Genomic DNA, 25,015 nt, shown 5'->3' with positions numbered 1-25,015 from the left:
CAATCAAGGACTGGGGAGGAGCGAAAACCCGCAGACATTCGGCCCTCTGTGGAATGAGTTTAACACTTGCCCTAAATGGAGAAATGCCCCAAACACATCCTGAAAGAGTTTACCTTTAGAATACCACATGACATTTTCTGAGTTCTCATCAAACCAAGTTTCTTGATGAGTATGCATTGATGGTTAAGGGCTTGTAAGTTAGAATTTCCTGGTATGGTCTACACCTGTTGTATTCGGCGCATGTGACAAATAAAATTTGATTTGCTCCATAGAAATATAATTACAATGGCTAAGGCCCTCAGATCACTGAAATTGACTGGACATTTGTGTAATCCTATGTCTATGGCATGCTCAATGGTGACATGTCTGCTTTATACTGAAGATGATGACCTAAGGGCCGGAGATATGGCCCAATGACCAGAGATATTTTCTCCCTTAGATACACATTGGAAGAACGTTAGAGCACCATATGTGTCTTTATCTTGGCCCTACATAAAGGGGCTGTGCTAACTTTGTAAATCTGTGCAGGAACAGGGGATTAGACCCCGTGAGTCTGCATGTGTCACGGCAGATGTCCTCCTCTTCCTCTGAAGAGGTGAAACAAGGATCGGACCAAAATGCAGCGTGGTAAAGTGTCCATGGTTTTTAATAAGAAAAACTAAACATGAACACAAATACAAAATAATAAAGTGAACTGACAACAAAACAGTCCCGTGTGGCACAAACACTGACACAGGAAACAATCACCCACAAAATACCCAAAGAATATGGCTGCCTAAATATGGTTCCCAATCAGAGACAACGACAGACAGCTAGCTGCCTCTAATTGAGAACCAATCTAGGCAACCATAGACATACAAAACTACCTAGAAAGGAAACAGCTCCATAAACATACAAAACCCCTAGACAACCCCTAATAAAGAAACAAAGATAACTAAGGCCAGGGCGTGGCAGCATGCATGGTGATGTACAGGGATGGTACTGTGTCCCCAATCACACACTGTAGATAAACACTAAATTAACTAATATGGTCAGGATGAAAAGTGGTCAACACTAGTTTTAGATGAACTCTGTTGGTTTGTATTATAAATCCCACTTTATACAGCCTGTAATCATACTGGGGTTATTGTTAATAATAAATGAATGTAGTTAATACATTTTTGATGGCAGAGACTGTGCCCATAATGTTACCTGATACCATTTTTGATGGCAGAGACTGTGCCCATAATGTTACCTGATACCATTTTTGATGGCAGAGACTGTGCCCATAATGTTACCTGATACCATTTTTGATGGCAGAGACTGTGCCCATAATGTTACCTGATACCATTTTTGATGGCAGAGACTGTGCCCATAATGTTACCTGATACCATTTTTGATGGCAGAGACTGTGCCCATAATGTTACCTGATACCATTTTTGATGGCAGAGACTGTGCCCATAATGTTACCTGATACCATTTTTGATGGCAGAGACTGTGCCCATAATGTTACCTGATACCATTTTTGATGGCAGAGACTGTGCCCATAATGTTACCTGATACCATTTTTGATGGCAGAGACTGTGCCCATAATGTTACCTGATACCATTTTTGATGGCAGAGACTGTGCCCATAATGTTACCTGATACCATTTTTGATGGCAGAGACTGTGCCCATAATGTTACCTGATACCATTTTTGATGGCAGAGACTGTGCCCATAATGTTACCTGATACCATTTTTGATGGCAGAGACTGTGCCCATAATGTTACCTGATACCATTTTTGATGGCAGAGACTGTGCCCATAATGTTACCTGATACCATTTTTGATGGCAGAGACTGTGCCCATAATGTTACCTGATACCATTTTTGATGGCAGAGACTGTGCCCATAATGTTACCTGATACCATTTTTGATGGCAGAGACTGTGCCCATAATGTTACCTGATTCCATTTTTGATGGCAGAGACTGTGCCCATAATGTTACCTGATACCATTTTTGATGGCAGAGACTGTGCCCATAATGTTACCTGATACCATTTTTGATGGCAGAGACTGTGCCCATAATGTTACCTGATACCATTTTTGATGGCAGAGACTGTGCCCATAATGTTACCTGATACCATTTTTGATGGCAGAGACTGTGCCCATAATGTTACCTGATACCATTTTTGATGGCAGAGACTGTGCCCATAATGTTACCTGATACCATTTTTTTCTGTGTTGTGTGGAATTAGTGAGGTGTGATGTGGAAAGGTAAAGGCGTTTAATTGCATATTAAGCTTATTAACACAGCACTCTGTTCTACAACTTGATAAATGTTTTAGTTACATGAGCATGACCTTAATATATCAGACACTTGAGTCGTCAGTGCAAGTGCTCATAGCTTCCATTGGCTATAATACAAATCCTAATGGTCTGCTGTCATACCTCCCATTTGTATTGGAATATTCTAGAATCATCATACACTGAAATTGTGCTTAAAAGTTCTGCCAAGCTCCTTATCACTGCAATGTTATAGAAGAGTTATCAGCAACACTTATAGAGCTTAGAGGAAAGCTTACTTCATTGGCAGTTTACAAATTGCACTTAATCTTTACCAAAAAGTATTGTTTCTCAAACCATCTTTGTAAAGACACACTGCCCCCTGTATGGTCTGGGGAGTAAGAGTTCATAGTACGAGATTAAATGGACTACTATCCAAAGCCTTCCGAAAAATGGTAAGTGCGGGTAGCCAATCTGTTTTGTGAGAAAGTCTGTGATATCATTATTCTATGCTTTCTCTCTCTTTCTTTCCACCTGGGATGTTTCGACAATTTCACAAACTGAAAGAACTTTCCCGGAGCACTGATCAGAAAAACATGCGTAGTAAACAAGAACAATAAAGGATTTCTCTAGCTACATTCTAGAATATTTTTGAACATTCTGACGCACCTACATCACCATGAGCCACATTAAAACAGTATCAATATGATACAGCATCATCGATTTTCGGAAAACAGAAAACTCTTCCCAACTTACCTATTTCAAGGATAGAATCATGTGACAACCTGCCAGGTCTTGGATGAAAAACTGACTTGGGGAAAGTGTGTTTGTGAAAACAAAAGAGCAATAAAAAAACAATTCAAATCTAATTTGATTGGTCACATACACATGGTTAGCAGATGTTATTGGTCACATACACATGGTTAGCAGATGTTATTGGTCACATACACATGGTTAGCAGATGTTATTGGTCACATACACATGGTTAGCAGATGTTATTGGTCACATACACATGGTTAGCAGATGTTATTGGTCACATACACATGGTTAGCAGATGTTATTGGTCACATACACATGGTTAGCAGATGTTATTGGTCACATACACATGGTTAGCAGATGTTATTGGTCACATACACATGGTTAGCAGATGTTATTGGTCACATACACATGGTTAGCAGATGTTATTGGTCACATACACATGGTTAGCAGATGTTATTGGTCATATACACATGGTTAGCAGATGTTATTGGTCACATACACATGGTTAGCAGATGTTATTGGTCACATACACATGGTTAGCAGATGTTATTGGTCACATACACATGGTTAGCAGATGTTATTGGTCACATACACATGGTTAGCAGATGTTATTGGTCACATACACATGGTTAGCAGATGTTATTGGTCACATACACATGGTTAGCAGATGTTATTGGTCACATACACATGGTTAGCAGATGTTATTGGTCACATACACATGGTTAGCAGATGTTATTGGTCACATACACATGGTTAGCAGATGTTATTGGTCACATACACATGGTTAGCAGATGTTATTGGTCACATACACATGGTTAGCAGATGTTATTGGTCACATACACATGGTTAGCAGATGTTATTGGTCACATACACATGGTTAGCAGATGTTATTGGTCACATACACATGGTTAGCAGATGTTATTGGTCACATACACATGGTTAGCAGATGTTATTGGTCACATACACATGGTTAGCAGATGTTATTGGTCACATACACATGGTTAGCAGATGTTATTGGTCACATACACATGGTTAGCAGATGTTATTGGTCACATACACATGGTTAGCAGATGTTATTGGTCACATACACATGGTTAGCAGATGTTATTGGTCACATACACATGGTTAGCAGATGTTATTGGTCACATACACATGGTTAGCAGATGTTATTGGTCACATACACATGGTTAGCAGATGTTATTGGTCACATACACATGGTTAGCAGATGTTATTGGTCACATACACATGGTTAGCAGATGTTATTGGTCACATACACATGGTTAGCAGATGTTATTGGTCACATACACATGGTTAGCAGATGTTATTGGTCACATACACATGGTTAGCAGATGTTATTGGTCACATACACATGGTTAGCAGATGTTATTGGTCACATACACATGGTTAGCAGATGTTATTGGTCACATACACATGGTTAGCAGATGTTATTGGTCACATACACATGGTTAGCAGATGTTATTGGTCACATACACATGGTTAGCAGATGTTATTGGTCACATACACATGGTTAGCAGATGTTATTGGTCACATACACATGGTTAGCAGATGTTATTGGTCACATACACATGGTTAGCAGATGTTATTGGTCACATACACATGGTTAGCAGATGTTATTGGTCGCATACACATGGTTAGCAGATGTTATTGGTCACATACACATGGTTAGCAGATGTCATTAGATCCGACAGTGCAGCAGTATCTATCAGGTAATATCTAACAATTCCAAAACAAAACCTAATATCTAACAAATTCCACAACAAAACCTAATACACACAATCTAGTAAAGGAATGGGATGACAATATATAAGTGTAAAATGTATGGATGAGCGGCTAAGATGCAATAGATAGTAAAGAATAGAGGGTGAAGGACACAGTACATATGTATGAGATGAGTAATGTGAGATATGTAAACATTCTTAAAATGGCATTATTAAAGTGACAAGTGTTCCATTTATTAAAGTGGCCAATGATATTCAGTCTGTATGTAGGCAGCCACCTCTCTATGCTAGTGGTGGCTGTTAAACAATCTAATGGCCTTGAGATAGAAGCTGTTTTTCAATCTCTCTGTTCCAGCTCTGATGCACCTGTACTGACCTCACCTTCTGGATGGAAGCGGGGTGAACAGGTAGTGGCTCGGGTGGTTGTTGTCCTTGATGATCTTTATGGCCTTCCTGTGACATCGGGTGTTATAGGTGTCCTGGAACGCAGGCAGTTTGCCGCCGGTGATGCGTTGTGCAGACAGCACCACCCTCTGGAGAGCTCTGCGCTTGTGGGCGGTGCAGTTGTTGTACCAGGAGGTGATACAGCCTGACAGGATGCTCTGAATTGTGCATCTGTAAACATCAGTGAGGTTTTTTGGTGACGGGACAAACTTTTTCAGCCTCTTGAGGTTGAAGAGGCCCTGTTGCGCCTTCTTCACCACGCTGTCTGTGTGGGTGGACCATTTCAGTTTGTCTGTGATGTGCAACCCGAGGAACTTAAAACTTTCCACCTTTTCCACTACTGTCCTGTCAATGTGGATGGGGGGGGGTGCTCCCTCTGCTGTTTCCTGAAGTCCACGATCATCTCCTTTGTTTTGTTGACGTTGAGCGAGAGGTTATTTTCCTGACACCACACTCCGAGGGCTCTCACCTCCTCCCTGTAGGCCGTCTCGTCATTGTTGATAATCAAGCCTACCACTGTAGTGTCGTCTACAAACTTGATGATTGAGTTGGAGGCGTGCATGGCCACGTAGTCATGGGTGAACAGGGAGTACAGGAGAGAGCTGAGAACGCACCCTTGTGTGGCCCCAGTGTTGATGATCAGCGGGGTGGAGATGTTGCTTCCTACCTTCACCACCTGGGTGCGGCCCGTCAGAAAGTCCAGGACCCAGTTGCCCAGGGCGGGGTTGAGATCCAGGTTATCAAGCTTAATGACAAGTTTGGAGGGTACTATGGTATTAAATGCTGAGCTGTAGTCAATGAACAGCATTCTTACATAGGTATTCCTCTTGTCCAGGAGGGATAGGGCAGTGTGCAGTGTGATGGCAATTGCATCATCAGTGGACCTATTGGGGCGGTAAGCAAATTAGAGTGGTGGGGTACGAGGTAATTGAGGTAGATACAGTATGTACATATAGGGATAAAGGTAGGGATAAAGGTAGGGATAAAGTGACAAGGCAAAATGATAGATAATTAACAGTAGCAGCAGGGTATTTGATGAGTCAGAGAAAAAAGGGTCAATGCAGATAGTCTGGGTAGCTATTTGGTTAACTATTTAACAAACTATTTAGTAGTGTTATGGCTTGGGGTAAAAGATTAAGATCCTATACCTGTACCCTCTGTAGCGCATTGAGGTCAGTGCCAAGCCATTACCATTCCAAGCAGTGATGCAGCCAATCGAGATGCTCTCAATGATGCAGCTGTAGAACTTTATTTTTTACTTATCTGAGTTACAGTCTTGTCCCATTGCTGCAACTCCCTTACAGACTCGGGAGAGGTGAAGGTCGAGAGTCCTCCAAAAACACAACCCCACCAAGATGCACTGCTTCTTGCCACCATGCTCACTTAACCCAGAAGCCAGCCACGCCAATGTGTCAGAGGAAACACCATACACCTGGTGACCGTGTCAGTGTGCACTGCGCCCAGCCCGCCACAGGAGTTGCTAGAGCACGATGGGACATGGACAACCCGGCCTGCTAAACCCAGACGACGCTGGGCCAATTGTACGCCACCTCATTGGTCTACTAGTCGCGGCCGGCTACAATATAGCCTGGGATCGAACATATAGACACCGGTTAGTCAGGCTGACTGAGGTAGTATGTACATGTAGATATGGTTAAAGTGACTATGCATATATGACGAACAGAGAGTAGCAGTAGCGTAAAAGAGGGGTTGGCGGGTGGTGGGTGGGACACAATGCAGATAGCCCGGTTAGCCAATGTGCGGGAGCACTGGTTGGTCGCCCCAATTGAGGTAGTATGTACGTGAATGTATAGTTAAAGTGACTACGCATATATGATAAACAGAGAGTAGCAGCAGCATAAAAAGAGGGGGTGGGGGGGGGACACAATGCAAATAGTCTGGGTAGGCATTTGATTACCTGTTCAGGAGTCTTATGGCTTGGGCGTAAAAACTGTTAAGAAGCCTTTTTGTCCTAGACTTGGCACTCCGGTATCGCTTGCCATGCAGTAGTAGAGAGAACAGTCTATGACTGGGGTGGCTGAGGTCTTTGACAATTTTTAGGGCCCTCTGACACCGCCTGGTGTAGAGGTCCTGGATGGGAGGCAGCTTAGCCAGTCCTGATGTACTGGGCCGTACGCACTACCCTCTATAGTGCCTTGCAGTCAGAGGCAGAGCAATTGCCGTACGAGGCAGTGATGCAACCAGTGCTCTCAGTGTTGCAGCTGTAGAACCTTATGAGGATCTCAGGACCCATGCCAAATCTTTTAAGTTTCCTGAGGGGGAATAGGCTTTGTCCTGCCCTCTTCACGACGGTCTTGGTGTGTTTGGACCATTCTAGTTTGTCGTTGATGTGGACACCAAGGAACTTGAAGCTCTCAACCTGCTCTACTACAACCCCGTCGATGAGAATGGGGACGTGCTCGGTCCTCCTTTTCCTGTAGTCCACAAACATCTACTTAGTCAAATCAAATCAAATCAATTTTTATTTGTCACATACACATGGTTAGCAGATGTTAATGCAAGTGTAGCGAAATGCTTGTGCTTCTAGTTCCGACAATGCAGTAATAACCAACAAGTAATCTAACTAACAATTCCAAAACTACTGTCTTATACACAGTGTAAAGTGATAAAGAATATGTACATAAAGATATATGAATGAGTGATGGTACAGAGCAGCATAGGCAAGATAGAGTAGATGGTATTGAGTACAGTATATACATATGAGATGAGTATGTAAACAAAGTGGCATAGTTAAAGTGGCTAGTGATACATGTATTACATAAGGATGCAGTAGATGATATAGAGTACAGTATATACGTATGCACAGGAGATGAATAATGTAGGGTAAGTAACATTATATTAGGTAGCATTGTTTAAAGTGGCTAGTGATATATTTTACATCATTTCCCATCAATTCCCATTATTAAAGTGGCTGGAGTTGAGTCAGTGTCAGTGTGTTGGCAGCAGCCACTCAATGTTAGTGGTGGCTGTTTAACAGTCTGATGGCCTTGAGATAGAAGCTGTTTTTCAGTCTCTCGGTCCCAGCTTTGATGCACCTGTACTGACCTCGCCTTCTGGATGGTAGCGGGGTGAACAGGCAGTGGCTCGGGTGGTTGATGTCCTTGATAATCTTTATGGCCTTCCTGTAACATCGGGTGGTGTAGGTGTTATGGAGGGCAGGTAGTTTGCCCCCGGTGATGCGTTGTGCAGACCTCACTACCCTCTGGAGAGCCTTACGGTTGTGGGCGGAGCAGTTGCCGTACCAGGCGGTAATACAGCCCGCCAGGATGCTCTCGATTGTGCATCTGTAGACGTTTGTGAGTGCTTTTGGTGACAAGCCAAATTTCTTCAGCCTCCTGAGGTTAAAGAGGCGCTGCTGCGCCTTCTTCACGATGCTGTCTGTGTGAGTGGACCAATTCAGTTTGTCTGTGATGTGTATGCCGAGGGACTTAAAACTTACTACTAACTTACTACCCTCTCCACTACTGTTCCAGTCTTAGTTACGTTGAGGGATAGGTTGTTATTCTGGCACCACCAGGCCAAGTCTCTGACCTCCTCCCTATAGGCTGTCTCATCTATGTCGTGATCAGGCCTACCACTGTTGTGTCGTCTGCAAACTTAATGATGGCGTTGGAGTCGCGCCTAGCCATGCAGTCGTGGGTGAACAGGGAGTACAGGAGGGGACTGAGTATACACACCTGGTGAGCTCCAGTGTTGAGGATCAGCGTGGCAGATGTGTTGCTATCTACCCTCACCACCCGGGGGGCGGCCCGTAAAGAAGTCCAGGATCCAGTTGCAGAGGGAGGTGTTTAGTCCCAGGATCCTTAACTTAGTGATGAGCTTCGAGGGTACTATGGTGTTGAACGCTGAGCTGTAGTCAATGAATAGCATTTTCACACAAGTGTTCCTTTTGTCCAGGTGGGAAAGGGCAGTGTGGACTGCAATAGAGATTGCATCATCGGTGGATCTGTTTGGGCGGTATGCAAATTGGAGTGGGTCTAGGCTAGGGTTTCTGGGATAATGATGTTATCAGCCATAACCAACATTTCAAAGCACTTCATGGCTACGGATGTGAGTGCTACGGGTCTGCAGTCATTTAGGCAGGTTGCCTTTGTGTTCGTGGGCACAGGGACTATGGTGGTCTGTTTGAAGCATGTTGGTATTACAGACTCAATCAGGGACATGCTGAAAATGTCAGTGAAGACACCTGCCAGTTGGTCAGCACATGCCCGGAGCACACTTCCAGGTAATCTGTCTGGCCCCGCAGCCTTGTGTATGTCGACCTGTTTAAAGGTCTTACTCACGTCAGCTACGAAGAGCGTGATCACACAGTCGTCTAGAACAGGTGATGCTCTCATACATGCCTCAGTGTTGCTTGCCTCGAAGCGAGCATGGAGGTGATTTAGCTTGTCTGGTAGGCTCGTGTCACTGGGCAGCTCCAAGCTCTGCTTCCCTTTGTAGTCTGTAATAGTTTGCAAGCCCTGCCACATAAGATGAGAGTCGGAGCCGGTGTAGTATGATTCAATCTTAGCCTGTTTGATGGTTTGTCACAGGGCATAGCAGGATTTCTTGTAAGCTTCCGGGTTAGAGTCCCGCACCTTGAAAGCGGCAGCTCTACCTTTTAGCTCAGTGCGAATGTTGCCCGGAATCCATGGCTTCTGGTTGGGGTATGTACGTACAGTCACTGTGGGGACGATGTCCTCAATGCACTTATTGATAAAGCCAGTGACTGATGTGGTGTACTCCTCAATGCCATCGGAAGAATCACTGAACATGTTCCAGTCTTTGCTAGCAAAACAGTCCTGTAGTTTAGCATCTGCTTCATCTGACCAATTTTTTATATAGACTGAATCACTGGTGCTTCCTGCTTTCATTTTTGCTTGTAAGCAGGAATCAGGAGGATACAGTTGTGGTCGGATTTACCAAATGGAGGGCGAGGGAGAGCTTTGTACGTGTCTCTGTGTGTGGAGTATAGGTGATCTAGAATGTTTTTCCCTCTGGTTGCATATCACAACATGTTGATGGAAATTTGGTAGTACTGATGTAAGTTTCCCTGCATTAAAGTCTCCGGCCACTAGGAGCGCCGCCTCTGGGTGAGTGGTTACCTGTTTGCTTATTTCCTTATACAGCTGAGTGTGGGCTTAGTGCCAGCATCTGTCTGTGGTGATAAATAAACAAAACGTATAGCTGAAAACTCTCTAGGCAAGTAGTGTGGCCTGCAATTTATCACAATATACTCTACTTCAGGCGATCAAAATCTAGACTTCCTTAGATTTTGTGCACCAGTTGTTGTTTACAAATAATCACAGACCCACCTCGTCTTACCGTAGTGCAGGCAGTTAGGAAAGCTAAGGCTAGCTTTTTCAAGCAGAAATTTGCATCCTGTAGTACAAACTAAAAAAAGCTCTGGGACACTGTAAAGTTCCATGGAGAATAAGGGCACTTCCTCCCAGCTGCACACTGCACTGATGCTTGGAAACACTGTGCAGCCATATTCATCGACCTGGCCAAGGATTTTGACTCTGTCAATCACCACATTTTAATTGGCAGACTCAACAGCCTTGGTCTCTCAAATGATTGCCTCACCTGGTTCACCAACTACATCTCTGATAGAGTTCAGTGTGTCAAATCGGAGGTCCTGGTGTCTGGACCTCTGGCAGTCTCTATGGGGGTGCCACAGGGTTAAATTCTCGGGCCGACTCTCTTCTCTGTATACATCAATGATGTCGCTCTAGTTGCTGGTGATTCTCTGATCCACCTCTACGCAGATGACACCATTCTGTACACCTTTGTCCCTTATTTGGACACTGTGTTAACTAACTTCCAGACGAGCTTCAATGCCATACAACTCTCCTTCCGTGGCCTGCAACTGCTCTTAAATGCAAGTAAAACTAAATGCATGCTCTTCAACCGATCACTGCCGCCCGTCCAGCATTACTACTCTGGACAGTTCTGACTTAGAATATGTGGACAACTACATATTGTAATCTCTCCTTCCATACCCACATCTCCAAGCATCTCCAATCCAAAATTAAATCTAGAATCGGCTTCCTATTTCGCAATAAAGCATCTTTCACTCATGCTGCCAAACATAACCTCGTAAAAGTTACCATCCTACCAATCTTCGACTTCGGCGATGTCATCTATAAAATAGCCTCCAACACTCTACTCAACAAATTGGATGCAGTCTATCACAGTGCCATCCGTTTTGTCACCAAAGCCCCATATATTACCCACCAGTCTAGTGTCCTGCTCTGTTCCTCATTTCATAAACCTCTCTCTCATACTCTACTGGCCCCTGGCCTCCGAGTGCAACACCATTGCTGCTGAGCACTCAGGGAGGTATAGCTTCATCTTAGCCAGTCTAGATAAATTAAGATAAAGATAAATACCATCTGTTTCAAATAAATGTAGGCCTATAAATCATGGACAATTATTTGCAGCATTGTCTCATTAAAATCTATTGTAGCAACCCCTGCAGCAGTGTTACTGCACTTTTAGAGATTTGAGATGGACCAAAACTATCCAGTCATGGTCCAGGGGATGAAAAGAAGCCTAAACATGTGTCACAGTGATAAAGCTAAACTTGAACTAATTTAGACCGCTATGCCAACACGTTTTCTTCAGCCGGGTCGAATGTCCACTTCCTATAAATACATGCCGTTTAGCAGATGCTTTTATCCAAAGCGACTTACAGCCATGCCTTTTCTTATAGCTGGCCCCAGTGGGAATCAAATGTCGAAGGCTGCTGAGGGGAGGATGACTCATATTAATGGCTGGAATGTGATCAAATGTGGTTGATACCATTCGATTGACTCCATCACTATGAGCCGTCCTCCCCTCGGCAGCCTCCGCTGGAATCAAACCCATGACCCTGTCGTTAAGAAACACAAACTCTACCAACTGAGCCACACAGGAGCCTCCATGTCCTCACAGCAAGTCTTTCTCTTCACGTAGAGGAATGACCTCAGACAGAGGTTCAGACTTGGTCCTGGTGTTGGTCTCCATTGACAGGCACATTACAGACCTCACCCAGTGTCATTATGGGAGTCACAGGCGCCTTCAGTCTCTATACCAGGAGGGAGGAACACATTCATATATCTGTCTATCTATCCATCTGTCCATCCATGCGTCCGTCCATCCATCCAGACATTATCCATCCATCTTGGTGGATTCATGTTCATTCATAGGGTGGCAGGTAGCCTAGCGGTTAAGATCATTGGGCCAGGAACTGAAAGGCTGCTGCTTTGAATCCCTGAGCTGGCAAGGTAGAACAATCTGCTGTTCTGCCCTTGAGAAAGGCAGTCCAACCCGCAACAGCTGAAGACATGGGCCTTGATTAAGTCAGCCCCTCTCACCTCACCTCTCTGATTCAGAGGGCTTGGGTTAAATGTAGAAGCTCTCGACCATCGCCTCTCCCGAGTCCGTACAGGAGTTGCTGCAATGAAACAAGACTGTAACTACCAATTGGATGCCACGGAATTGGGGAGGAAAAGGGGTAAAAAAAGAAAAAAGAAAAGATTGTTGAGGAGAAGAGTTCGCCTTTCATGGTGAAAAATAGCTAAGGTTGCCTACATACATTTTTAATAACAAAGGAAAATTCCACTATAAATGTTAAGAGACATGAAGTGCCATTTTCCTTACTAAAAAAAATCTGTGCAAAATGCAGAACTGTGAAACACAGTTAAACTCGCAATACAATGCAGCGTGATTAAGGCTGTAAATGTTTTGCTCATTGCGGTTGGCTGCCCTGGGTAGGGGCAATGTCACCCAATGCAGTGTGATGAATGAGGTAGACTCACCATGATTAACATTGGAGAGACCACCAACCAGCAGTGCCTGAAAGAAGAAATGTGGAAGTTTTTCCAGGATCCTTTTCACCATGATAGCGAGCCGCTGTACTCCAACAAATCAGCAGGAGGTATATTGTCATGGACTAAAAGCGTATAAGAAATGATAAGAATGAGATCTGCAAAGGTCATTATCTGCTGTATATTGATGGGGTCAATTTACGGTCATGATAGGGGCTGCACCAAATGTTTGATGTATTATAATAATTGATTATGCTTATTTTGTATTAATAGAAGGGGAAGGGCTATAAGACCCCTCCCTCCTCCACATTTATAGGGTCCTAGACTACAGATTAACTATATACAGTGGGGAGAACAAGTATTTGATACATTGCCGATTTTGCAGGTTTTCCTACTTACAAAGCATGTAGAGGTCTGTAATTTTTATCAGACGTACACTTCAACGGTGGGCCAAAATCCCTGCTGCAGTGTGTGCAAACCCGGTCAAGAACTACAGGAAACGCATGACCTCTGTAATTGCAAACAAAGGTTTCTGTACCAAATATTAAGTTCTGCTTTTCTGATGTATCAAATACTTATGTCATGCAATAGAATGCAAATTAATTACTTAAAAATCATACAGTGTGATTTTCTGGATTTTTGTTTTAGATTCCGCCTCTCACAGTTGAAGTGTACCTATGATAAAAATTACAGACCTCTACATGCTTTGTAAGTAGGAAAACCTGCAAAATCGGCTGTGTATCAAATACCTGTTCTCCCCACTGTATATTCATTATAAGGTTTAACATTGTTCCACAGTCTTTTATAGTCTCTGCCTCTTATAAAGAAACGGTGTGAGTTATTGCAGTCAAAAGGGGGAGGTCTGTGAGAAAGCGCCTCAAAGATAAAAAAAGATTCATAGACACAGAACCCTGCAGGGAGTGAAAGAGATAAGAGACCAGTCAGACATACCACTATAAAGCAACTTCTGGATTGGACATTTACTGCTGAGCCTTTAGTTAACGCTGAATCTATTGTTTGTATATCTTGGTCTTGGTCTCATGAGTAGAAGGTAATGACATAGGCAGTGACATCACTGGGGTTGACTGCAAACATAATAAAATAATTTGGACCCTTTCCTATTTTGCAGATAGACATCAGTTGTACAGTATGTTTGATGTTTGACCTTTGACTTCTGTCTACAGCTGTATTTTGATGAAAATTGTTATGATTTATAAGTGCACATTTTGAGTATTCCTTATTTGTTAAGTAAAAAAATGTAGCACAGAAAAATGGAACCAACAATATAAAATACATCTTTAGAAAATAAAGATCACAAGATGCATTGAAGACATGTTCAGCATTGCCAGATAATGGGGCAGATAGCCTATTGGTTAGAGCGTTGAGCCAGTAACCGAAAGGTTGATATATCGAATCTCTGAGCTGACCAGGTAAAAAAATATGTCGTTCTGCTCTTGAACAAGGCAGTTAACCCACTGTTCCTAGGCCATCATTGTAAACAAGAAATTGTTCTTAACTGACTTGCCTAGTAATATATATATTTCTTGGAAGAAAGAGGAGTTGTTTTGGAGAAAAAAACCAATGAATAATGTCATATAACGGCATAATCATTCAAGGCCAGAAGAAGCAAACAGATACAGCACAATCATTCTGAAAAAGAGCTCACATTGGAACACTTACCAAATATCCAGCATAGGGCAACAACTTCAGATAAAGAAGTGAACATCAGTGTTATAACCACAGCATGGTCTTCCAATTGGAAGATTTAGACCCTGTCCTGTAAAGACCAAGGCCCAAGGGGATAATATGATATTATTTGTTTGAATAGGATAACAGCCCCAATATTACACCTCTTGAAACCAGATACACATATGCATGCACACACACACACAAAGAGAAATAGAAACATGCATGGACACGCGCGCACACACACACAGGTGCACACACACACAGGCGCACACACACACAGGTACACACACACACAGGTACACACACAGGTACACACACACAGGTACACACACACAGGTGCACACACACACAGGCGCACACACACAGGTACACACACAGGTACACACACACAGGTACACACACACAGGTACACACACACAGGCGCACACACACAGGTACACACACAGGTACACACACACAGGCGCACACACACAGGTACACACACAGGTACACACACACAGGTGCACAAACACAGGCGCACACACACAGGCGCACACACACAGGTACACACACAGGTACACACACACAGGTACACAAACACAGGCGCACACACACAGGCGCACACACACAGGTACACACACAGGTACACACACACAGGTACACACACACAGGTGCACACACACAGGCGCACACACACAGGCGCACACACACAGGCGCACACACACAGGCGCACACACACAGGTACACACACAGGTACACACACACAGGTACACACACACAGGTACACACACAGGTACACACACACAGGTACACACACACAGGTGCACACACACACAGGCGCACACACATAGCTCAGTTGGTAGAGCATGGCGCTTGTAACGCCAGGGTAGTGGGTTCGATCCCTGGGACCACCCATACGTAGAATGTATGCACACATGACTGTAAGTCGCTTTGGATAAAAGCGTCTGCTAAATGGCATATATTATTATTATATTATTACACACACACATAGGTACACACACAGGTACACACACACAGGTACACATACGCACACACCTTAGTAATGCAGTAAAGGCCAAGCAGGAAGGCCAAGAAGTTAACAAAGTAATAGGGTCACCACCTTTTTATACACCAGCCTGAGGAGACTCTTTGGAACAGAGCTGTCATAATACAGTCCCCACAACCCCACAAGACAAAACACACATCAAACTATACACAAGACAAAACACACAAACTATAGAGAAGACACACATCAAACTACGGACCTGCCAAAACACACATCAATCTATAGATGAGACAAAACAAACATCCAACGACAGACAAGACACACATCAAATTATAAACAAGATACAAATCAAACTATCGACAGGACAAAACACACAAACTATATACAAGACTAAACATACATCAAACTATAGACAAATCAAAACACACCAAATTATAGACACGACAAAACACACATCATACTATAGAAAAGACACATCAAACTATAGACAAGACAAAACACACATTAAACTATAGAAAAGACACATCAAAATATAGACAAAACAAAACACACATCACACAATAGAAAAGACATATCAAACTATAGACAAAACAAAACACACATCACACAATAGACAAGACAAGACACACATCAAACTATAGACAAGACAAACATTAAACTATAGACAAGACAAAACAAAAAAACATGCAAACAAATCAAATGATAGACAGGACAAGAAACATATAATTATACACAATACAAAACACACATCAAAACTATAGACAAAACACACATCAAACTATAGACAATACAAAACCACACATCAAACTATAGACAAGACAAAACACACATCAAACTATAGACAAGACACACATAAAACTATATACGAGACAAAACACACATCAAACTATAGGCAAGACAAAACACACATCTAACTATAAAGAAAAAACACATCAAAACTATAAACAAGACAAAACACAGATCAGACTATAGACAAAACAAACATCCAACGACAGACAAGACACACATCTAATTAGACAAGATTAAACACACATGAAACTATAGACAAGAAACACATCAAACTACAGATGAGACAAGACACACATCAATCTATAGTCAAGACAAAACACACAAGAAACTATAGAAAAAACAATACAAACATCAAACTATATACAAGATTAAACAAACATCAAACTATAGACAAGACACTCATCAAACTAGAGACAAGACAGAACATAAACTATAGACAATACAAAACACTAACTATAGACAAGACAAAACACTCATCTTTTAATCTTTCATAAATAACAGATTTTGTTAGTGTGTGTGTTTGCGTGTGTGCGTGCGCATGTGTGCTTGTGTGTGCATGTGTGAATATACCTTACATTACAGACTTAAAACTTTATTGAAGTTTAGGTTCTATAAAACATATCAACAATACAATAGAATGAGGGGTTACGGATATTTTTAAAGGTTTCTATGAACCATAGAAGTTGGCTCAACAAGTCTGGACATTTTAGAGTCAGTGAGTACTGCAAGGCACTCAAAGAGGTGAGAAAGATGAGAAACTTGGGCTTGAGTCCCAAATGGCACCCTATTCCCTATACGTATAGCACACTACTTTTGACCAGAGCCTATGACCTTATGGGCTCTGGACAAAAGCAGTGAATAAATATGGGGAATAGGGTGCCATTTAAGATGCACCCTGAGTTATTTACCTCCTATTTTCATTCTCTGTTTAGAGATACGTTAAGCTGAGTCCTATTCATTGTGAATTCTTATATGTTATATGCTTCAAACACATCAATCTCACTCCCCAGACACACTGTACTTATCCTGGTCTGACCAGGTAAAAACAACATCCTCGCAGTTAATCTAGAATGAGAAGAACGAAAGGTTTCCCCCCGTATCTCTGGCGTAATTAATGGAAGAAGCACAGTTGGCTACGGTGTTAAGTTTAGTTCAATGATAAAGAGAGTGGAAGGTACTACGTTTACAGGCCTGTTTCCTAGCTCCTAGCCATAATGTCAAGATAGAAGAGGGGAGAGAGAGAGAGAGAAAGAGGGTGGGGAGGTGGAGGGGGGAGGGAGGGGAGAAGAGAGGGAGGGGAGGGAGAGAGGGGAGAGGAGAGAAAGAAAGAGGGTGGGGAGGTGGAGGGGATGGGGAGGGGGAGGGGAGAGGAGATAGAGAGGGGAGGGAGAGAGGGGAGAGGAGAGAGAGAGAAAGAGGGTTGGGAGGTGGAGGGTAGGGGGAGAGGAGATAGAGAAGGAGAGGGGAGAGGGGAGAGGAGAGAGAGAAAGAGGGTGGGGAGGTGGAGGGTAGGGGGAGAGGGAGGGGAGATAGAGAGGGAGAAGGGAGAGGGAGAGAGAGAGAGAGAGGGGAGAGGAGAGAGAGAGGGAGAGGGGAGGGAGAGAGGGGAGAGGAGAGAGAGAAAGAGGGTGGGAAGGTGGAGGGTAGGGGGAGAGGGAGGGGAGAGGAGATAGAGAGGGAGAGGGGAGAGGAGAGAGAGAGGGAGAGGGGAGAGGAGAGAGAGAGGGGGGAGAAGGAGTGACCCATAATAAAGTAAATAATGTGATAGAGAAAGCAGACTGGTTTGACCTCCTATTGCTCTATTTCACAGGTTTGACCATTTTCATTAAGTAATGGAGTTACTGAGTAACTCATGTTATATCATGATAATACAATTATACTTTTCTCTAAACACATCACTACAATAAACACTATTCATAAACATGTTATAAAAACATATTTAACTGTAGAATGAAGCATGATATAATGTATATTGTAAAATAGGAGGCTTATGTGGACATGTAGTCGACATAATTGGCAGAGTTGACATAGACACTTATCTACTGCCATTGAGTAAATAAAATAACACCAGGTTCATTTGTCAAAGAACACATTTTTTCTCAATACTGTCCCTAGAAAAGTGTTATTATAATGAAATGCTACGCCATGCATAATCAAGGCACTGTCGCATGAAAGTTATGATGATAGTACAATACTACACTATAATAGTGGTGCGGCAGATAGCCTAGCGGTTAAGAGTGTTGGGCCAGTAACCGAAAGGTGGCTTGTTTGAATACCTGAGCGGCAAGGTGGAAAAATCTGCTGTTCTACCATTGAGCAAGGCATTAACCCCCAACAACTGCTCCCCGGTGCCATTGAACTTGATTAAGGCAGACCCCTGCACCCTTGATTCAGAGGGGTTGGGTTAAATGTGTTAGACACACATTTCAGTTGAATGCATTCAGTTGTGCAACTGACTAGGTATCCTCTTTCCCTAATAAATCACATCTTCTCTCGCATGTTTTTACAGGCTCATACGTCTGTCATACGGCTCATCAAACAACCCTGACAGAAAGTTGTCTAACAAGACCCTCTACTGGACAATATTAGAATCTACACACTATAAACCATAGCCTGGGACAACTTTTTCAAAAGTTATCTGATCGGATTTCGGCAATCGGATAGGATTAAATGCATAGAAATGGAACGAATAGAACAGGTGTCCCCATTTAACTAAATTATATGCCCTTTCTTTTTATTCTATTTCTTTCCATTTAATCAGATAGCTTTTGAAAAATTGGGCCCTAGGCACTGGATCACAAGTGATTTCCCATTGTGGACAATCAGGTCAATTGTGAGTGAGAGTAATGTATACACGGACAGCTGATAATAAAGGCAGTGTGTTTGGTGCTAGTAGTTCTGTTTCACAGGTTGTTGCTGTGATGTAGTAGGCCGTGGCAGAATTGGGCCATTGGTAAGACAGGGCTGGAGTCATACTGTCCAGTAAGTATTCAAGGCTCATGTTAATGTCAAGGCTGGGGTCCTGGGAGTCGGGCTAAGCTGTGTGCAGGCTCCTAAAGATGCTGGGTCCCGACAAGGCTTGGCTAAGGTCCTAAGGATACTGCTGGGTAAGGCTCTTAGGCTGCATCCCAATTCTCCACCCTTCTCCCACAGTGTGCACTTAGACTTTCTGACATGGATTTTTAAAAGCATTGGATTGGATAAATCATTGGAAGGATCTTCCAATATTGTTAAATCCATGACAGAAAGTGTGCAAGAGCATACTGTGGGAGAAGGGTGGAGAATCAGGATACAGCTTAATAAGTGAGGTGTGGGTGAGTTAGTCAGAGACACGGAGTCCTGGTTCCGGATGGACTGGATCAGTCAGGGTGCTGGGCAGGGCCAGTACCAGGGTCCCTCTCCTGCATGCCTCTGTCCCCCTGTCCTCTCAGCGCCAGGTAGCGTTGGACTACCACAGCCCAGTCTGTCACTTGCTCCACACGCACCTGGCCAGCCAGCCTGGAGCTGGAGGGGAGGGGCTGGGCCTGGCCATCTGGGGGGCATAGAGAGAGCTTGAAAGATAGGAACAAGAATGTAGGAACTATATGTTTGTTGGAACTTTTATTCATGAGAATCAAGAATGTAAGATGCTCAAACTATTTGTTTTTTCACGTGCCATGCATGTATGTATCAGATAATATTAGAACAGCAAATCACATGCGCATTACCAAATGATTACTTTGAACAGTTAATTGAAGTGAATTGAAATACATGAAATATGTGAATCTCAATCAATTGAAATCAGTGAATTGAAATGGATCAGTACAATCAGACCCTCACCCTCAGGTAGGATCTGTGTCCTTTTGTTGGTCCTCATCCAGCCCAGGGAGGTGTGAGCTGGTATGTCCAGAGAGCGGGGGTCAGGCAGACCCTCTGCATCCTCCTCTTCAGTCATCAGGTCCCGGCCCTCTGTAGAGCAGATCTTACCTGGAGGGTTATACATAACACATACTGAGTGTACAAAACATTAAGAATACCTTCCTAATATTACATTTACATTTACATTTAAGTCATTTAGCAGACGCTCTTATCCAGAGCGACTTACAAATTGGTGCATTCACCTTATGACATCCAGTGGAACAGTCACTTTACAATAGTGCATCTAAATCTTAAAGGGGGGGTGAGAAGGATTACTTATCCTATCCTAGGTATTCCTTAAAGAGGTGGGGTTTCAGGTGTCTCCGGAAGGTGGTGATTGACTCCGCTGTCCTGGCGTCGTGAGGGAGTTTGTTCCACCATTGGGGGGCCAGAGCAGCGAACAGTTTTGACTGGGCTGAGCGGGAAGTGTACTTCCTCAGTGGTAGGGAGGCGAGCAGGCCAGAGGTGGATGAACGCAGTGCCCTTGTTTGGGTGTAGGGCCTGATCAGAGCCTGGAGGTACTGAGGTGCCGTTCCCCTCACAGCTCCGTAGGCAAGCACCATGGTCTTGTAGCGGATGCGAGCTTCAACTGGAAGCCAGTGGAGAGAGCGGAGGAGCGGGGTGACGTGAGAGAACTTGGGAAGGTTGAACACCAGACGGGCTGCGGCGTATTGAGTTGCACCCCACCTTTTGCCACCAGAACAGACTCAATTTGTTGTGGTGTGGACTCTGCAAGGTGTGGAAAGCGTTCCATAGGTATGCTGGCCCATTTTGACTCCAATACTTCCCACAGTTGTGTCAAGTTGGTTGGATGTCCTTTGGGTGATGGACCATTCTTGATACATACAGGAAACTGTAGAGCGTCAAAAGCCCAGGAGCGTTACAGTTGCTGACACAAACCAGTGTGCCTGGCACCTACAACCATACCCCGTTCAAATGTACTTAATTCACAATTCATGTTTCAATTGTCTCAAGGCTTAAAAATCCTTTTTTAACCTGTCTCCTCTTCATTGAAGTGGATTTAACAAGATACATAAATAAGGGATCATAGCTTTCACCTGGTCAGTCAATGTCATGGAAAGAGCAGGTGTCCATGTTTTGTACACTCAGTGTATATATAATACATGATGTAGCATTACACTCATGGTTTGCCTCCTTGGGAAACAATAATTTGTAGTGGTTAAAACTGCCGATATTGAATCTATGAATTCCCTGAACAAGGTAGGAACACTAGTATGAAACTCACCTCCATGTTTGCAAAGCACCTTGGCGAAGAAGAAGAGGTTGGTGAAGAGGTTGAATGGAGACGGCGTTCCCGACTTCCTACTCATGTCCCGTATGAGCACGGCCCGGCCAAACTTCCACTCAGTGTCCGAGCGGGCCTGAATGCGCTGGTAGGTGTCACTCATCATGGCAATGAGCAGGTTGATCAGCACGATCACCGTCACCACCAGGTAGATGCCAAACGCCAGTTGGGCCACCACGCCGGCAGCCGGGGGTGAGCCCTCCAACGTAGGCATTTCTTTAGGCTCCGTCAGGCCGAAAAGGGCGAAGAAGAGCAGGACGGACACCTCCCGAGGGGTGTGGACTGCCGTCTCCGGCTTCACAAAGGTGGCATTGTAGACGGCACACAAGCTCATGGTGAAGGCGGTGTGGAAGAGTGCCAGGATGACGGCAAACCTTCCCAGATCCTTCATCAGGTCACTGATGAGGATAGAAAACAAAAAAAAACAAAATAAGGCCTTATTATTGCAGATAATACTTAGGTGAACAATAAAAACATATTTACAGAGGTACAGTGCATTTGGAAAGTATTCAGACCCCTTGACTTTTTAAACATTTTGTTACGTTACAGCTTATTCTAAAATGGATTCAATAACGTTTTTCCCTTATCAATCTACAATCAATACCCCATAATGACAAAGGGAAACAGGTTTCTATAAGATTTTGCAAATGTATTAAAAATAAAAAACAGAAATACCTTATTTATGTAAGTATTCAGACCCATTGCTATAAGACTCGAAATTGAGCTCAGGTGAATCCTGTTTTCATTGATCTACAACTTGATTGAAGTCCACCTGTGGTAAATTAAATTGATTGGACATGATTTGGAAAGGCACACACCTGTACCACAGTAAGGTACCACAGTTGACCGTGCATGTCAGAGCAAAAAACCATGCCATGAGGTTGAAGTAATTGTCCGTAGAGCTCCGAGACAGGATTGTGTCGAGGCACCAAAACATTTCTGCAGCATTGAAGAAGTTTGGAACCACCAAGACTCTTCCTAGAGCTGGCCGCCCCGCCAAACTGAGCAATCGGGGGAGAAGGGCCTTTGTCAGTGAGGTGGAGATGGGAGAACCTTCCAGAAGGACAACCATCTCTGAAGCACTCCACCAAGCAGGCCTTTATGGAAGAGTGGCCAGATGGAAGCCACTCCTCAGTAAAAGGCACAAGGACTCCCAGACCATGAGAAACAAGATTATCTGGTCTGATGAAACCAAGATTGAACTCTTTGGCCAAATGTCACATCTCGAGGAAACCTGGCACCATTCCTACGGTGAAGCATGTGTGGCAGCATCATGCTGTGAGGATGTTTTTCAGCGACAGGGACTGGGAGACTAGTCAGGATAGAGGGAAAGATGAACGGAGCAAAGTAGAGAGAAATCCTTGATGAAAACCTGCTCCAACAGGACAATGACTTTAAGCAAACAGCCAAGACAACGCAGGAGTGGCTTCTGGACAAGTCTCCGAATGTCCTTGAGTGGCCCAGCAAGAGCCCGGATTTGAACCTGATCCAACATCTCTGGAGAGACTTGAAACTAGCTGTGTAGCGACGCTCCCCATCCAACATGACAGAGCTTGAGAGGATCTGCAGAGAATAATGGGAGAAACTCCTCAAATACAGGTGTGCCAAGCTTGTAGTGTCATACCCAAGAAGACTCCAGGCTGTAATCACTGTCAAAGGTGCTTCAACAAAGTACTGAGCAAAGCATCTGAATAGTTGTGTAATGTTTCAATTTTTTTATAAAAAAAAAATGCGCAAACATTTCTAAAAACCTTTATTTGCTTTGTCATTATCAGGTATTGTGTGTCGATTGATGAGGGGAAAAACTATTTAATCCACGTTAGAATAAGGCTGTAACGTAACAAAATGTGGAAAAAGTCTAGGTGAATACTTTCCTAATGCACTGTAGGAGCAGAGGAAGACCTGTTTAGTTGAAATGTGTTGCAGTATCAGTCCTGCTGACATGTTGATATGCTCATGTTGATATACTTGTATAGTTTTCTCCAATGATCTTCTCTCACCTGATGATGATGGCCCAGGGGCCAAACAGGTGGTGGAAGGTCAGGAACTCCAGCAGCTGGATGAAGCCTAGAGTCATTGCCACGGCTAGTAGGACGTTCCGGGTGAAAAGGCAGTGGAGATGGGAGGGGGGCCAGAGCTGGAGAACCAGGGCCAGGAGATGGCAGAGCAAGGCAGCGGCGGAGAAGCCCAGGACAAGCACTCGGATCCAGGCTAGGCCGTGGCGCTCCCCTGGCTGGGTGAGCTCAGACACCAGCATGCCCCCCAGCCAGGCCAGCAGCAGCCACTCACTCCATCCAGGCAGCAGGTGACCCAGGTGGATGGGATTCAGCGGGGGGTAGGCGATGGTGAGGATGAAGAGGGCCAGGAGAAAGACGTGGGACACCAGGTAGCTCATGAACTTCACGATGGGGATGGTGTTGAACCTGGTGTGGTTTTGAAAGATTTTACATTAAATCCTAAAATAATATTCAATCCCAAGATAATATTGTCTGGCAATCAACTATTTTACAAAACTGTCATTGATTCCCTGGAGGAGTTTTTATGTTTTAAGTTAATTGTTGAATAATTGATTCATGATTGGTCAAAAATAACTTAGTATTAGTTCTCTTTTTGTAACTGGTAGAGTTTGAGATACAATGTTTGAATTTAAACACATCCCACTCGGCACAAACTGGTTGACTCACCGTTGTTTCAATGTAATTTGTCAATGTATTGTGACAAGGAATCTAAGTGAAAAACACATTGGATTTGAAAAAAGAAACAGTTGTTTTGAGGGTGGAATCTCAACCACAGGATTATGTCATCATTGTAAAAAATGTACATTATCAGAACCCACCTGCTATTTATTTGGTCTCCCATGCAGGGTTTAAATCAAGCCTGGCCCTGCTTAGTGTTGACATTGGTCACTGACTACTACCAATGTGCTATCGCAAGAACGATTATTATTATATTCACTGTTGCTATCGAAATTATTCCAAAAGATAGGTTTAAAGCAAATGAAATGTAACCATACTTTATAGGTCATATATTATCAATGAGACTATTTAGCACTATATAGCATTTTGGAAGTCATCAACAGCTATTTTTTCAATTCAACCCAGGGTTCAACTAAAACTAGACAAGACATATAGCACTAGGGTTCAACTAAAACTAGACAAGACATATAGCACTAGGGTTCAACTAAAACTAGACAAGACATATAGCACTAGGGTTCAACTAAAACTAGACAAGACATATAGCACTAGGGTTCAACTAAAACTAGACAAGACATATAGCACTAGGGTTCAACTAAAACTAGACAAGACATATAGCACTAGGGTTCAACTAAAACTAGACAAGACATATAGCACTAG

General features: G+C 43.5%; 1 protein-coding gene across 1 annotated transcript in view; it reads right to left on the bottom strand.

Annotated features, from left to right (window-relative positions):
* Window positions 1–18,139: 18,139 nt before the first annotated feature.
* Window positions 18,140–25,015, bottom strand: part of trpn1 (transient receptor potential cation channel, subfamily N, member 1) — a 54,696-nt gene continuing 47,820 nt past the window's right edge. The window contains exons 27-30 of the mRNA XM_046360834.1: window positions 23,663–24,085; window positions 21,603–22,060; window positions 20,279–20,425; window positions 18,140–19,991 (exon numbers count right to left, since the gene is read on the bottom strand). Coding sequence (XP_046216790.1) covers window positions 19,819–19,991; window positions 20,279–20,425; window positions 21,603–22,060; window positions 23,663–24,085 — 1,201 coding nt within the window. The 3' untranslated portion in view covers window positions 18,140–19,818. The remainder of the gene's footprint in view (window positions 19,992–20,278; window positions 20,426–21,602; window positions 22,061–23,662; window positions 24,086–25,015) is intronic.

This window comes from Oncorhynchus gorbuscha, linkage group LG09, assembly GCF_021184085.1.
Source record: "Oncorhynchus gorbuscha isolate QuinsamMale2020 ecotype Even-year linkage group LG09, OgorEven_v1.0, whole genome shotgun sequence".
Lineage (NCBI taxonomy): Eukaryota > Metazoa > Chordata > Actinopteri > Salmoniformes > Salmonidae > Oncorhynchus > Oncorhynchus gorbuscha.
The sequence above is the reverse complement of the archived record's forward strand: the minus strand, read 5'-3'. Positions and strand labels throughout refer to the sequence as shown.